Below are 17,012 nucleotides of genomic sequence, written 5' to 3' on the forward strand. Positions count from 1 at the left end.
CATCAGCTAGCACATCCACTTCTGTGTCCAAGCGCAGCTTACAGATGTCTATACTCTAGGCCTTAGAACGAAAGCGCAAATACTCAGCCACCCACCCACAGGCCATTGCACTAAACGTGCACCTTTCCAAATTGCTGGCCCTGGAAAGTCTTGTGGACACTGAAGCCTTCCGCAGCCTGATGTCGGCGGCCGTCCCTCGTTACTCAGTCCCTAGCCGCCACTATTTTTCTGGTGTGCCGTGCCCGCCTTACACCAACATGTGTCCTGTAACATCACCCGTGCCCTGACCAATACAGTTATTTGGAAGATCCCCTTAATGACTGACACATGGACAAGTGCTTGTGGTCAGGGACGCTACATTTCCTTGATGGCACACTGGGTGAATGTTATGGAGGCCGGGAGCAAGTCGTACCCTGGGATGGCACAGGTGCTACCGACGTAAATGATTGCGGGCCCTAATTCCATCAAGGTTTCTGCCAGCATCTACATTAATGGCTCCAACCCCCACTTCTCCTCCTCCGCCTCCTCCTCCACTTCCACCTCCGAATTATCCGCGTGCAGCACCAGTCAGCCATCAGCCGGTAGCTGGAAGCAGTGAAGCACTGCAGTGGGGAAGCGGCAACAGGCCGTGCGGAAGCTGATATGCTTAGGGGACAAACAGCACACCGCTGCAGAGCTGTGGCAGGGGATAAGAGACCAGACTGAGCTATGGCTCTCGCCACTCATCCTAGAACCAGGCATGGTTGTGTCTGATAATAGCCGTAACTTGGTGGCGGCTTTAGAGCTCGGCAAGCCCACACACATACCATGCCTAGCCCACGTGTTCAACTTAGTGGTTCAGCGGTTTCTCAAAACCTACTCCAATTTGCCTGAGCTACGGTCTGGCAACGCTGCAGCAGCGCTTGCAATTGCCAGCTAACCGACTGTTGTGCGACGTGAGCACACGCTGGAACTCCACGTTCCACATGTTGGCCAGGCTTTGTGAGCAGCAGAGGGCAGTAGTGGAATACCAGCTGCAACATGGTCGCCGCCTTTCCAATCAGCTTCCGCTCTTTACAAGCAAGAAGTGGGCATGGATGTCTGACCTCTGTGAGGTTTTACGCAACTTTGAAGAATAATCACAGATGGTGAGCGGCAATGCCGCTATTATCAGCGTAACCATCCCACTTCTGTGTCTACTGAAACGCTCGCTGCTGACAATGAAGGAGGATGCTTTGCATGTGGAAGAGGTGGAAATGGGGGAAGACAGTACACAGGGTGATAGCCAGACCACCCTCAGTACGTCTTCTCAGCGCGAATTGGATAAGGAGGAGGAGGAGCAGGAGACGGTTACCTCCGCTACAGAGGGTAGTACCACAGCAGGTTATTTCATCTGTTCAGCGTGGATGGGCCAAAAGAGGAGGGAAGAGGATGAGGAGATTGAGAGTCATCCTCCTGATGAGGACAGCAAAGTCTTGTCTGTTGGGACTCTGGCACACATGGCTGACTTTATGTTATGCTGCCTTTCCATGACTCTCGCTTTAAACGCATTTTGGCCAACACGATTACTGGTTGTTCACCCTTCTCGACCCCCGCTACATAGAGAACTTCTCATCTCTCATTCCTGTGGTGGAGAGGACTAGCAAAATGGTGCAATACCAGAAAGTCCTTGTGGAAAAATTGCGCCAAAAATTCCGTAGTTCCTTGGGCAACCAAGGAGGGGAGACGAGGGAAACACATAGCAGTTCCATAAGAGGCAGGGCAACACTCTCCAAGGCCTGGGACAGTTTCATGACCCCCCGCCGGCAACCTCACCCTGATGCACGGCCTAGTGTCACAAGGGGAGAAAAGTTTTGGAAGATGGTGAAGGAGTACGTAGCAGACCGTGTCAGCGTCCTCAATGATCCCTCTGTGCCTTACAACACGGGACATGAACTGGCGCTCTACGTCTTGGAGGTGCTGGCCTGCCCTGCCGCCAGCGTTTTGTCAGAGCAGGTATTTAGTGCTGCTGGGGGCATAATAACTGATAAGCGCATCCGACTGTAGAAGAGAATAAAGGGCTAGCCGACTGCCTTAATGTCACGAGGGTATCTAGAGCCACGTCTGACTCCGTTATACCCGGGGTCAGGAGGTCGCAGCGGGTGGCTGCGAGCTCTATATCTAAAGATCACGTTGTTTCTTAGTGATTGTTTCTGTGTTTTCCTTGCTATCCTTTTTGTCTCAATCAGGGATCCGTAGCTTCTCCTCCTCAGCTGTTTCTTGACTGCCACTCCCAACCTCCTTATATTCTCCCTCACACTTCTCTAGTTGCCAGTTATAGAGCTTCCTGCCTGGACATCTATACTGACCCCACTGGAGTTGTGAATCCTGGTTGTCGTTCCAGAGTGCTACCTCCGGATCCTGTTGGGCTTCTTGTTGTCTCCTGTTGTCGCCCACCTGGGATTATATGTTGAGTATGTATTGTCTGTCCTTCCCTTGGTGTTTTCCTTTAAAGCTAGTGGTGCGACTAGTGCTTCCACCGCCCTGTTCACTATCTAGGGCTCAGCTTAGCGAAAGCCAGGGCTTTAGGCACGTGATCGGCGTACGGGTGAGGAACCCGTCTAGGGACGTCAGGTCAGCCAGGTGCAGCCGCTAGGTGAAGTCAGGGGTCACCACCTTCCTCTCACTTGGTCAGGGCTTCCTTTTCCCTCCCTCTGTGCTCGTATGTGATAGTCACGCGACCTTGATACTTAATGAAGACTTCTGTTTCAGTTTTTACAAAAGAAAAAGATGGAGGAAGGACCGCCTCTAGAAAGGGATGACTAATAAATTGATTGATGCATGTGTCTTTACATGAGAAGATGTTCTAAGTTTGCTGTCTAAAGTGAAGACAAATAAGTCACAGGGGCCTGATGAGATACACCCAAAATTATTAAAAGAGCTTAGTGGTGAGCTGGCAAAACCATTAACAGATTTATTTAACCAATCATTAGTAAAACAGGAGGTTGTCCCGGAAGATTGATAATTGGCAAATGTCGTGCCCATTCACAAGAAAGGGTAGTAGGGGAGGAATCGAGCAACTATAGACACAGTGAGTCTGACATCAATAGTAGGCAAATTAATGGAAACCCTATTAAAGGATAGGATTGTGGAACATCTAAAATCCCATGGATTGCAAGATGAAAAACAATATGGGTTTACTTCAGGGAGATCATGTCAAACAAATCTTATAGATTTTTTTTGACTGGGTGACTAAAATAATAGACGGTGGAGGTGCAGTAGACATTTTAGTAAGGCTTTTGACACTGTCCCACATAGAAGACTTATCAATAAACTGCAGTCATTGAGCATGGACTCCCATATTGTTGAGTGGATTAGGCAGTGGCTGAGTGACAGACAACAGAGGGTTGTAGTCAATGGAGAACATTTAAAACAAGGTCATGTTACCAGTGGGGTTCCACAGGGATCTGTACTGGGACCGATTTTGTTTAATATCTTCATAAGTGATATTGCAAAAGGCCTCGATGGTAAGGTTTGTCTTTTTGCTGATGACACAAAGATATGTAACAGGGTTGATGTTCCTGGAGGGAAACGCCAAATGGAAAAGGATTTAGGAAAACTAGAAGAATGGTCAGAACTCTGGCAACTGAAATTTAATGTGGATAAGTGCAAGATAATGCACCTGGGGCGTAAAAACCCAAGGGCAGAATATAGAATATTTGACACAGTCCTGACCTCAGTATCTGAGGAAAGGGATTTAGGAGTAATTATTTCAGAAGACTTAAAGGTGGGAAGACAATGTAATAGAGCAGCACGAAATGCCAGCAGAATGCTTGGATGTATAGGGAGAGGTATAAGCAGTGGAAAGAGTGAAGTGCTTATGCCGCTGTACAGAACACTGGTGAGACCTCACTTGGAGTATTGTGCGCAGTACTGGAGGCCATATCTCCAGAAGGATATAGATACTCTAGAGAGAGTTCAGAGAAGAGCTACTAAACTAGTACATGGATTGCAGAATAAAACTTACCAGGAAAGGTTAAAGGACCTTAATATGTATAGCTTGGAAGAAAGAAGAGACAGAGGGGATATGATAGAAACTTTTAAATACATAAAGGGAATCAACTCGGTAAAGGAGGAGAGAATATTTAAAAGAAGAAAAACTACCACAAGAGGACACAGTTTTAAATTAGAGGGGCAAAGGTTTAAAAGTAATATAAGGAAGTATTACTTTACTGAGAGAGTAGTGGATGCATGGAATAGCCTTCCTGCAGAAGTGGTAGCTGCAAATACAGTGAAGGAGTTTAAGCATGCATGGGATAGGCATAAGGCCATCCTTCATATAAGATAGGGCCAGGGACTATTCATAGGATTCAGATATATTGGGCAGACTAGATGGGCCAAATGGTTCTTATCTGCCGACACATTCTATGTTTCTATGTTTCAACAGATAATGCCAGGTTGACTCTTATAAAAATGAACAAGGCCTGGATTGCCCCTGACTTCTCTACTCCACCAGAGGAAAGCGGCTGAACATAAAGGCACTTTAAATGTGGCTTTTATGGTGTATTGAATACACTGTATTCCCATGAACCCCTTCCACCACAAAAAAGGGTATATGGTTCAATCTTCCTTTTCTCATCCTCCTCCTCCATCATATCAACATGCTTATTAGTTTGCCCTCGCCCCTAATGTTTTAGATCAGTGGTTCTCAACCTTTCTAAAGCCGTGACCCCTTAATACAGTTCCTCATGTTGTGGAGACCCCCAACCATTAAATTTTTTTCCTTGCTACGTCATAACTAATTTTCTACTGTTATGAATTGTAATGTAAATATCTGATATGCAGGATGTATTTTTATTGCTACAAATTGAACATAATTAAAGCAGAGTAATTAATCACAAAGACATCCACAGATCCCCCCCTAAACAGTGCCATCCACAGATCCCCCCCTAAACAGTGCCATCCACAGATCCCCCCTAAACAGTGCCATCCACAGATCCCCCCCTAAACAGTGCCATCCACAGATCTCCCCCCTAAACAGTGCCATCCACAGATCCCCCTAAACAGTGCCATCCACAGATCTCCCCCTAAACAGTGCCATCCACAGATCCCCCCTAAACAGTGCCATCCACAGATCCCCTCTAAACAGTGCCATCCACAGATCCCCCCTAAACAGTGCCATCCACAGATCCCCCCTAAACAGTGCCATCCACAGATCCCCCCTAAACAGTGCCATACACAGATCCCCCTCCCCTAAACAGTGCCATGATGGCACTGTTTAGGGGAGGGGGGATCTGTGGATGGCACTGTTTAGGGGGGGATCTGTGGATGGCACTGTTTAGGGGGATCTGTGGATGGCACTGTTTAGGGGGGAGATCTGTGGATGGCACTGTTTAGGGGAGGGGGGATCTGTGGATTGCACTGTAGGCGGATCTGTGGATGACAGTGCCATCCACAGATCTCCCTCCCCGACACTCACAGCAGTATATTTATAAACTAATCAGTAACTACTTTAACTTTAATCATTGCTCATTGCTGAGCTCTTTACTTGGATTATAATTTATTTGGATATGGGATATCTTACTTAGTCTTAGCTCCGGTAATAGCAGGCAGTGCGGGGGGCGGCGCTCACTCACTGACGTCACGCGCCTGCGCCACCTAGTGGGAGGAGCAGGCGCGTGACGTCAGTGAGTGAGCGCCGCCCCCCGCACTGCCTGCTATTACCGGAGCTAAGACAAAGTAAGATATCCCATATCCAAATAAATTATAATCCAAGTAAAGAGCTCAGCAATGAGCAATGATTAAAGTTAAAGTAGTTACTGATTAGTTTATAAATATACTGCTGTGAGCGGCGTGGCCCTGTATATTCTAACCCCCAGGCAAGCGTCCCTGTCACCATGGGAACGCCTGGGGGTTAGAATATACCATCGGATCTTCTGAGTTACTCAGCCCCCAGGCAGCGACGGGCCTGGACTCACAATAGGAAGCCTCAGGCGACCCCCCGGAAAGGGCCGATCGACCCCCAAAGGGGTCGCGACCCCTAGGTTGAGAACCACTGTTTTAGAGGGTCAGCTCAGCAGCAGGCCCTGAACCATAATTTTTTCCATGGTCAGATCAGCAGCAGGCACTCTCCTGTAAGGCTTTAGAGAGTCAGCTCAGCAGCAGGCCCTCAACCATAATTTTTTCGATGGTCGTATCAGCAGCAGGCCCTCGCCCATAATGTTTTAGATGGTCAGATCAGCAGCAGGCACTAGCCGCTAATGTTTTAGAGAGTCAGCTCAGCAGCAGACCGTCGCCCATAATGTTTTAGACGGTCAGCTTGGCAGCAGGCCCTCGCCCCTAATGTTTTAGAGGGTCAGCTCAGCAGCAGGCCCTCAACCATAATTTTTTCGATGGTCAGCTCAGCAGCAGGCCCTCAACCATAATTTTATCGATGGTCAGCTCAGCAGCAGGCCCTTAACCATAATTTTTTTCTACGGTCAGCTCAGCAGCAGCCCCTCAACCATAATTTTCTCGATGGTCAGCTCAGCAGCAGGCCCTCTCCCATAATTTTTCCATGGTCAGCTCAGCAGCAGCCCCTCAACCACAATTTTCTCGATGGTCAGCTCAGCAGCAGGCCCTCTCCCATAATTTTGCCATGGTCAGATCAGCAGCAGGCCCTTGCCCCTAATGTTTTAGAGTGTCAGCTCACCAGCAGACCCTCAACCATAATTTTTTTAATGGTCAGCTCAGCAGCAGGCCCTCACCCCTAATGTTTTAGATGGTCAGCTCAGCAGCAGACCCTCACCCCTAATGTTTTAGATGGTCAGATCAGCTCAGGCCCTCGCCCCTAATGTTTTAGAGGGCCACCAGCCGGGCCTTGTTCCTAATGTTTTTGAGGGTCACCAGTAGGCCCTTGTTCCTAATGTTTTTAAGGGTCGCCAGCAGACCAGCAATCATAATTTTTCAAGGGTGTGTATGATGCCCTCCTTTATGTGTAATAAAGGGTGTATTGGAGTGCCGGTTCCTTGTAATTTTTGGCAGCCCTTTCACTTAGTGCATAGGCTTTATGAGTGTAGAAGTCCCACTACCTGAACAATTGTACCCCAATGTGAATGAGGCCCCCCTTTATGTGATATACAGGTTGTTTTTGAGTGCCTCTTGCTTGTAATTTTTTGCACTTTATACACAAGTAAATATACAGGAAAGAATGTTTCCTAACAATTTTTCCTCTAAAATCGATTTTATCTTTGGTTTTGTGCGTATTATTGTCAGTCTGTAAAATTGGGGTACTACTCGGAGAACATCATTCCCAGCAGCGACCTGGGAGTCCAAGATGCATCCAGACATCCTCCCCATGCTGTTCCCGAACCATTTCGGTTGTGTTTCCATCAATTTCTGACCTTTTCATGTGAACCAGACACCCTCCCCTCTTCAGAGCAGGGGGTGCCTGCTTTAATGCTCGGGTTCTCCCATGGACTTCCATTGTGCTCGGTAGAGCACCCGAGCATCCCGAGGTGTTCTACTCGAGCACCTGAGCACTTTAGTGCTCGATTAACACTATTCGGCATATTAAACTACTAAAAAATATCATTCACATGCTGCGGGGAAAAAAAAATTCCCTGCAGATTTCACCCACTGCAATACATGGGGTGAAATCTGGAGCAAATCCACAGCAAAATCCCTAACAAACCCACATGTAGCACAGATGCTGCAGATCTGATGCTGGTTTTGCCACATATTGAGGCTCAGTCCCCTCAGTATATGTATGGTATAAGCTTTATCTGATAATCTTCCTTTCCTCTGTGGTGGTTTACGTGTAGTTGCTTGCCATTTATTATAATCCTATTTGTAATCGCTGCTGCCTATAAAAGCAAACCCAGCAGGAAGTCAGCACATAGTGAGCTGTGGAGTCGCAGTTTAAAGCATGGAGGGCAGAACAGCAGCAGCTCTCAGAATGTCGGGATAGAGTCAACACATGATGTATTTTAATTTATTCCGTGTCTTACTGCAGGTAACAGAGGTCTTCTGTATGAGATGTGGGCTGGAGCACGAGTTACAGAAATGGACAAGCTTTCACTTCAGCTACGTTCAGTGGTCCTGAGCGCAAGTTCCCCACCAGATGTCTTTTTAGGTCCAGGGCAACCTATCAGGTATCAGAAAGATCTGAACAGAACCAGATATCATTAAATTAAATCAAAGAAGGACATGGTAGCACTCGTATCAGTGGTGAGGTAGGGTCTGTGTAATGGGGTAATGTACCAAGGGTGAAATGTAAGAAGTTGCTTAAAGGGTTTACCTTAGCTGCACAACTTCTGTAAAGCCAGCCACCCTGCTGATCAGTTGATCGTCTTAAGTTGAGCTGCTGAAATCCTTGGTAGCAGCAGCAGCCACTACAGGGTAAATGAGGTATTACAGGACATCAATTTAAATTAATTGACAACCATGTTATATATGAGTGGGCCAAGTCTTACACAGCAGGAGCCCCTCTGTGAAAACCTAGCTCTATGACATCCATAAGCTTCAACAGGTTCTTCCAGCATAACTTAAATATACCTTCTCCATTGTTATTTTATAGAGAGTGAAAATCTGTCCTGATCATGTGATAAATAGTGTTGATCGCGAATATTCTAATCACGTCATTTTTGAGAATTCGCGAAAATCTAGAATATAGTGCTATATCTTCGTAATCGCAAATATTGTAGATTTTTTTTCATCAGTACCCATGATCCCTCACTGCTTCTTGCTTGTGGGCCAATGAGAAGGCTGCAATATCTTTGACTTTAGGAGTAGTGTTGATCGCAAATTTTCATATCGTGAATTTTTATCGCAAATTTTCCGATTGCTGATTTTCGCAATCAAGAAAATAATGACGAGATCACGAATTCTCGAATATATGACGAATATTCAGCCAAATATTCGCAAATTTGAATATTGCCCCTGCCGCTCATCACTGGTGATGGACACACAGGTACACAGCTCATTACAAGAAACAACTTGTGTAGTCATTACATGAGCAGGACAGATTTTCATCCTATGGAACTAATCAAAAGTGGTTCCCATTCAATGACTATAAGCAGGGATCTTGAAAATCAGGAGAAATTGGTACGCTTATGGTAATATAGAAAAGTGAATATTTTTTTATAATACAATAAAAACGTTTTCTACCCTGAAAATGAATGACCCTTTTGACCCTGGTTGATCCAGAGGAAGATGAAAATCCTGTCCAGTGCGTGGCCCAATTTGCCCAAAAATGGGCAAAATGTCTTTCCTGAGCACTGGTGGTGATCAGGTATTTCATGTAAATTTTTTAAAATGACGCATACACTTTTAGCAAAACCTGTCTTGATTAGCGCTTTCTGCTAAGACCAGTTGTTTTGGTGACTATTCCACAGCCTTAGGGCTCATACACACGACCGTATGTATTTTATGGTCCGCAAAACACAAATCCGCAGAAAATATGGATGACATCCGTGTGCATTCGGTATTTTGCAGTACGAAACGGCCGCCCCCTGATAGAGCAGTTCTATCCTTGTCCATTATGCGGACTTAGGACATATTCTATTTTTTTGCAGAACGGAAATACGGAAATGGAATGCGCACGGAGTAACGTCCGTTTTTTTGCGGACCCGTTGAAATGAATGATTCTGCTTACGGGCCGCATTCGTGTGCATAAGCCCTTAAAGGGGTAATGCAGTGGGTTTATATTGATGACCTGTCTTCAGGATAGGTCATCAATACCAGATCAATGGGGGTCCCTCGCTCATCACCTGTTTGAAGAGATAAAAGAGCTAGTATGAGTGCTGCTTTCTCTTCAAGAGTGATGCACATGAACGCGACAAGCTGCTGTAATTGCTCTGCACCAAGTGAGACGACAGGTAGGTAATCCTGGAAAAGCAGCGCTCATACGAGTGCCGCCTGCTCTTCAAATAGCTGATCTGTCGGGTGCTGGGAGTCAGCCCCCCACCAATCTGATTTTGATGACATCAATACAAAACCCACTGCACAACGCCCTCAATGCTCTTACAGTAAAAAAGCCTTTTCACAGCTAAGGACTGAATATTTTCTCCCCAAATCGGAAATGGTTTCTTAGATATAAAATTTCATTTCTAAAAGCAGGAAATACTTTTAAAAAAAAGTATTCACCTCTTTAATTCCACCACAGCTCTGGTGGTCTCGGCTATTCTGACTCCTCTACAGCTGATCATGCCCTGACTACCCGTGTGAGTGCCGCAGTCGGTCTCTGGCCTCGGCTGTGATGCCTGTATGTATGGCTTGAGACCGCCGAGGACGGTTGGTAGACAGCAATTGATTGGCTGCAGTGGAGTAACAGAGATTAGCAGGGTACGCTGGAGCGTCGAAGGATTAAAAATTGAGATTTAAAAAATATATATTTCAAAGCATTTCCTGCCTTATTAAACAATATCCATGACAACCCCTATTAGGAGCATTTGCTTCTGTATGGCACGGTTCTAAAAGACTATAAAAACTTTCAAAGAGAATTTTTTATGTTACCATTCTTAGGGATTCACATTATTTTGGGCTAATAGGTTTTTGCACTGTTCGGCTTCTGCAGCTTCTGTGCTTCACACTGCATAGCAGCTGCAGAAAGCTTGTGAAACACAGAAGCTGCAGAAGCCAAGCAGTGCAATATTATTAATAAACTGCTTTTACAAAAATATTTTTAGTCCAAAAATGCATGTAAATCAATAATACAAAACTGGTTTCAAATATGTCCATAGACTTTATTGAGGTTTTCTGGTCTCCAGATATTGATGACCTATCCTTACAATAAGTCAATATCGGATCGGTGGGAGTCTAAACCAGGCACCTCCACTTGCAGTATCCCAGGGGGTCAGGAGACGTGCAGCGTACTCAAGTTAGGGTTAATAGTGTTCCTGGGTGTTGTAGTGCAATTGTGACCACTAACCTGAGACGGCTGACTCTCTGCAAGGCAGGTAATGATAAGTAATGTTCGTGACGCCAGTGCCAATTAAACGGTGGCACGCCGTTTGCTGATAGCAGGAAAAACTGAGGAACCACGTGATGTTAAAACAGAACTCAAACTTTAGTAGTCATCATACATGGACACAGATGGAAGCGCAGTTCCTTTGAAGACAGTTGGTTTCAATACATTTGATGCAGGCAGTATATATAGCAAGGTGACTTCAGAGTGTTAAACACAGGACTTGCAGTACAGGCGGCTTGCACTCTATTCCTGACTGATCCTGGAACTTAGAAACTCTGATGCCCTAGCTCTGGCTTATATCCTTGGTTTTATAATGATCAAGTACCTCCTCTGTTGTCTTTAGTACCTCTTGCTTTTCTGGGCTTGCCTCTGTCTCTCTCAGTTTCCTCAGGCTGGTTAACTGTGGTGTTCCTGCTTCTGCATATATGAACTCAGGAGGGGAACCTTCTCCTTGGATCTGGAACCCGATTACAGGGACTGCAATACCCTCTCCTGGTCTGCAAGCTCCAGGCCTGGACTTAACTCAGACATGGTCTAATCTCCAACCTCAGCTCCCACTTCAACTCTTCTTCAACACCTCTTCCTTTCCCTGACTGGGCCTTATATAAACTAGGGCTCCCTAGCTCCCTCTAGTGACTAAGAGCTGGAATGACACCCCTAGCAGGCCTGTACATGCACATTTTACAGTAACAGGAAAGTACATAGCATTACATTACATTACATTTTATGAAGATGACTTATACCAACCTCCCCATAAATAAGGGGAAACGACAGCACACAAGTGACCCTTCTGTAGTGACGGGCATTACAGCTCCCGTACACTACACACTGATCAGCTGCTTCCTGCAGCCTCCAGCACTGAATAAAGCTGGAAGCATAGTTCTGTTCATAGTAACATAGTAACATAGTATATAAGGCCGAAAAAAGACATTTGTCCATCCAGTTTGGCCTGTCATCCTGCAAGTTGATCCAGAGGAAGGCAAAAAAAAACTGTGAGGTAGAAGCCAATTTTCCTCACTTTAGGGGAATAAAAAATTCCTTCCCGACTCCAATCAGGCATCAGAATAACTCCCTGGATCAACGACCCCTCTCTAGTAGCTATAGCCTGTAATATTATTACGCTCCAGAAACACATCCAGGCCCCTCTTGGATTCCTTTATTGTACTCACCATCACCACCTCCTCAGGCAGAGAGTTCCATAGTCTCACTGCTCTTACCGTAAAGAATCCTCTTCTATGTTTGTGTACAAACCTTCTTTCCTCCAGACGCAGAGGATGTCCCCTCATCACAGTCCTGGGGATAAATAGATGATGGGAGAGATCTCTGTACTGACCCCTGATATATTTATACATAGTAATTAGATCTCCCCTCAGTCGTCTTTTTTCTAACGTGAATAACCCTAATTTTGATAATCTTTCAGGGTACTGTAGTTGCCCCATTCCAGTTATTACTTTAGTTGCCCTCCTCTGGACCCTCTCCAGCTCTGCTATGTCTGCCTTGTTCACAGGAGCCCAGAACTGTACACAGTACTCCATGTGTGGTCTGACTAATGATTTGTAAAGTAGTAGGAATATGTTCTCATCACGGGCATCTATGCCCCTTTTGATGCAACCCATTATCTTGTTGGCCTTGGCAGCAGCTGCCTGACACTGTTTTTTGCAGCTTAGTTTGCTGTTTATTAAAATTCCTAGATCCTTTTCCATGTCAGTGTTACCGAGTGTTTTACCATTTAGTATGTACGGGTGACTTGCATTATTCCTTCCCATGTGCATAACCTTACATTTATCAGTGTTAAACCTCATCTGCCACTTATCTGCCCAAGCCTCCAATCTATCCAGATCCCTCTGTAGTAGTATACTGTCCTCATCAGTGTAAATTACTTTACATAGTTTAGTGTCATCTGCGAAAATTGATATTTTACTATGCAAGCCTTCTACAAGATCATTAATAAATATATTGAAGAGAATAGGGCCCAATACTGACCCCTGAGGTACCCCACTAGTGACAGTGACCCAATCTGAGTATGTACCGTTAATAACCACCCTCTGTTTTCTATCACTCAGCCAGTTACTTACCCACATACAGATGTTTTCTCCCAGTCCGAGCATTCTCATTTTATATACTAACCTTTTATGAGGTACAGTGTCAAATGCTTTGGAGAAGTCCAGATACACGACATCCATTGATTCGCCGCTGTCAAGTCTAGAACTTACCTCCTCATAGAAACTGATTAAATTAGTTTGACATGACCGATCCCTCACGAAGCCATGCTGATATGGCGTTATTTGCTTATTTCCGTTGAGATGCTCTAAGATAGCATCTCTCAGAAAACCTTCAAACAGTTTACCCACAACAGATGTTAAACTTACTGGCCTATAGTTTCCAGGCTCTGTTTTTGGACCCTTCTTGAATATTGGCACCACATTTGCCATGCGCCAATCCTGTGGGACATTCCCTGTCAGTATAGAGTCCGCAAATATCAGAAATAAGGGTCTGGCTATGACATTACTTAATTCCCTTAGGATACGGGGGTGTATGCCATCCGGTCCTGGCGATTTGTCTATTTTGATCTTTTTAAGTCGCTGTTGTACTTCTTCCTGGGTCAGACAGGACACTTTTAATGGGGAATTTATTTCAACATTCAGCATTTCATCTGACAGTTTATTTTCCTCAGTGAATACATTGGAGAAAAAAATATTTAACAGCTTTCCTTTCTCCTCGTCGCTCTCTGCGACTCCCCCCTCATTACTCTTTAAAGGGCCGACACCTTCAGATTTATACTTTTTAACATTTATATAATTGAAGAACATTTTAGGGTTAGTTTTACTCTCTTTGGCAATTAATCTCTCGGTCTCTAGTTTGGCCGCTTTTATTTGTTTTTTACATGTTCTGTTTTTTTCCTTATAGTTTTTCAGTGCTTCCGTGCTACCCTCCTGTTTTAGTGTTTTATATGCTTTCTTTTTGTCATTTATTGCTTTCTTACAGTTCTATTTATCCACATTGGTTTCTTTTTGTTCCTTAACCTTTTATTCCCATACAGTATGTACCTCTCACAATGAGATTTTAGGATGCTTTTAAAGATATCCCATTTTGTGGCTGTATTTTTATTTTTATTTTTGAGGACTTTGTCCCAGTTAGTTAGGCCTATGGCTTCTCTTAGTTGGCTAAATTTAGCTTTTTTGAAGTTTGGTATTTTTGTTCCTCCCTGTAGAAACGCTCTTTTGAATGATAATTGGAAGGTTATTACTTTATGGTCACTATTTCCCAGGTGTCCCCCAACCTGCACGTCTGTTGTTCTGTCAGGTCTATTGGTTAATACTAAGTCCAGTATGGCCGTCCCTCTAGTCGGGTCCTGAACCAGTTGGGAGAGGTAATTGTCTTTGGTTATTGCCAAGAATCTGTTTCCTTTATGAGATATACAAGTTTCAGTTTCTCAGTCTATATCTGGGTAGTTGAAGTCCTCCATTATGATTTGCCGCCTTGTCTATCTCGTTTAGTAGTAGATTTTCTGTGGACTCTGGTATATTAGGTGGTTTATAGTAAACTCCTATTAGTAATTTATTGTTGTTTTTAGCTCCATGTATCTCTACCCACAGTGACTCCACATGTTCATGTCCCTCACTTATATCTTCACGGAGTGTGGGCTTTAGACAGGACTTTACATAAAGGCAGACCCCTCCCCCTCTCCGGTTTTGACGATCCTTTCTAACCAGACTGTAACCATGTACATTAACTGCCCAGTCATAGCTATCATCCAGCCATGTCTCAGTTATTCCCACTATGTCATAGTCCTCCTCACACATCACTAATTCCAGCTCCCCAGTTTCATTAGTCAGGCTTCTGGCATTAGTATACATACATTTGAGAGGTTTATGTATATCATTTACCCTACACCTTTCCTTCTGAACTGTTCTAGTCCCTCCTTCCATTCCTCCCCCAGTCCCACTACCTTGCCCCCGGTCTCTATCTGCACTATCTTTCCCTCCTATAATGTAATTACCCTCCCCCCAGTCCCTAGTTTAAACACTCCTCCAACCTTCTAGCCATCTTCTTCCCCAACACAGCTGCCCCTTCCCCATTGAGGTGCAGCCCGTCCCTACGATAGAGCCTGTAGCCGATAGAGAAGTCGGCCCAGTTCTCCAGGAACCCAAACCCCTCCTTCCTACACCAGTTCTTGAGCCACTTGTTAATTTCCCTAATCTCCCGCTGCCTTTCTTGTGTGGCTCGTGGTACAGGTAGTATTTCGGAAAATACTACCTTTGAGGTCCTTGCCCTAAGCTTTTGACCTAAATCCCTGAAATCATTTTTAAGGACTCTCCACCTACCTCTAACTTTGACATTGGTTCCGATATGGACCATGACCGCTGGATCTTCTCCAGCCCCTCCCAGTAATCTGTCAACCCGATCCGCGATGTGTCGAACTCTAGCGCCAGGAAGACAGCACACTGTTCGGCGATCACGGTCTTTGTGACAGATTTCCCTATCTGTTCCCCTAATAATGGAGTCTTCCACTACCAGCACCTGTCTGGCCTGCCCTGCTCTCCTGGTCCCCTGCTTACTGGAGCTGACATTCCCCTGACTGGCAGAGGAAGTGTCTGGCTGCAGGAGTGCCGTCCCTGGACTGATATCCCCCTCATCTGCCAAACGTGCAAACTTGTTGGGGTGTGTCAGATCAGGGCTAGCCTCCCTGGCACTCTTCCCTCTACCCCCGCTTTCTAACTGTTACCCAGCTAGCTACCTCACTTTCTTCAGCCTCCTCTCTGTCACCCTCCCCCTCATCTACCCCATAGAGTGCTTGCTCGGTGAGAAGCAAACTCTTTTGAAAATTGTAAATGCCTTTCAGTGTTGCAACTTGCCCATTTAGAGACTCGATTAGCGATTCCAAACAGGTAATTTGCTCACATCTTGAACAAAGATGTACACCCTCGAACGGCTGTTCCAGGACTGCATACATGATGCAAGAAGTGCACTGGACTGCGTTGTCAATTGTGCAACACATACTAAATGGGGATTACACGACAAAAGCAAAAAATACAATACAATGTAGTAATAAGAAACAGGCTAATTGCAGTCCCCCACTGAAGTCCCTGAATCTAAAGTCACTTAATCTTAAGTCACACACTCACGCAACCACACTTAATCAACCACGCATCGCGGTCAAACTCGCGTTATATATCTCCTTATATAAATATAAATGCAGCTCACTGCACCAGCCTGGTTTATTTCCCCTCTGGATTCAAAAAAGGCAATGTATATTAGCCATCCCTGGCTAAAGGAGTTGTCCCACAAAAAATATTCTACAGTTTTCAAACCAGAACCTGGATCTGAATACTTTAGTGATTGCATGCAATTAAAAATTTTGCATAGCCACTGGGTTATTCAATAAAATATATCTGTATAGCGCCACCTGCTGTTTGTTTTTTTCTTATTTCTTTGACCTGCTCATTGAGAAGGCCGCACATGCTCAGTTTCATCCTTCAACTGCCTCCTGAGCTGTGATAGGCAGAGTTGAGACACGCCTCCTGAGCTGTTATAGGGAGAGCTGAGACACGCCTCCTGAGCTGCAGCAGGAAAGACACTCCCCTTGAGCTGTCAGCGTGATATAAATCTAGCAGAGCAATGAATGTGGAGATCTCTGGATCCATGTGGGGTACAGGGCTGGTTCTAACTTTGTTAGAAAGAGATTGTCATGTACTATATGATGTTTGATTTTAATTTTTTACATTAGTTATGGTATAACCCGTTTAAGATCTTCTCCCATTCATTTGAATGGTAACCTAACCGAGCCTCTGCACTTTGAACGGGGCTTTGCTTCTGGTTCTGTTCAAAGTGGTAACTTCAGAGGCTGCAGGGAACAGCTGATTGGTAGGAGTGTCGGGTGTTGGACCTCCATTGATCTGATATTGATGGTATCCCAAGGATAGGTGATCAACATCCAGAATCTGAGAAACCCCTTAAGGTTTGTCAAATTTCCTAAAACTAATTATAAAATACGTCACCAATTTTGGTAAAATTTGGTAAAAATTTCAAAAATTTACATTCAGAATTAAGCCCTACTGCCGTGCTCTTTCTTTTGGAGCCCTTCATTAGAAGGTACCTTTTAGTC

At 45.0% G+C, this 17,012-nt stretch overlaps 1 protein-coding gene across 6 annotated transcripts in view; it reads left to right on the plus strand.

Moving 5' to 3' along the window:
- PKHD1 (PKHD1 ciliary IPT domain containing fibrocystin/polyductin) overlaps positions 1–17,012 on the plus strand; it is a 625,550-nt gene that overhangs the window by 55,528 nt on the left and 553,010 nt on the right. For all 6 annotated transcript variants that reach the window (XM_040427208.1, XM_040427210.1, XM_040427212.1 and 3 more), the window contains one exon: positions 7,952–8,090. In XM_040427208.1, the coding sequence (XP_040283142.1) occupies positions 7,952–8,090 (139 nt within the window). The remainder of the gene's footprint in view (positions 1–7,951; positions 8,091–17,012) is intronic.

The sequence above is a fragment of the Bufo bufo genome, chromosome 4 (assembly GCF_905171765.1).
Source record: "Bufo bufo chromosome 4, aBufBuf1.1, whole genome shotgun sequence".
Lineage (NCBI taxonomy): Eukaryota > Metazoa > Chordata > Amphibia > Anura > Bufonidae > Bufo > Bufo bufo.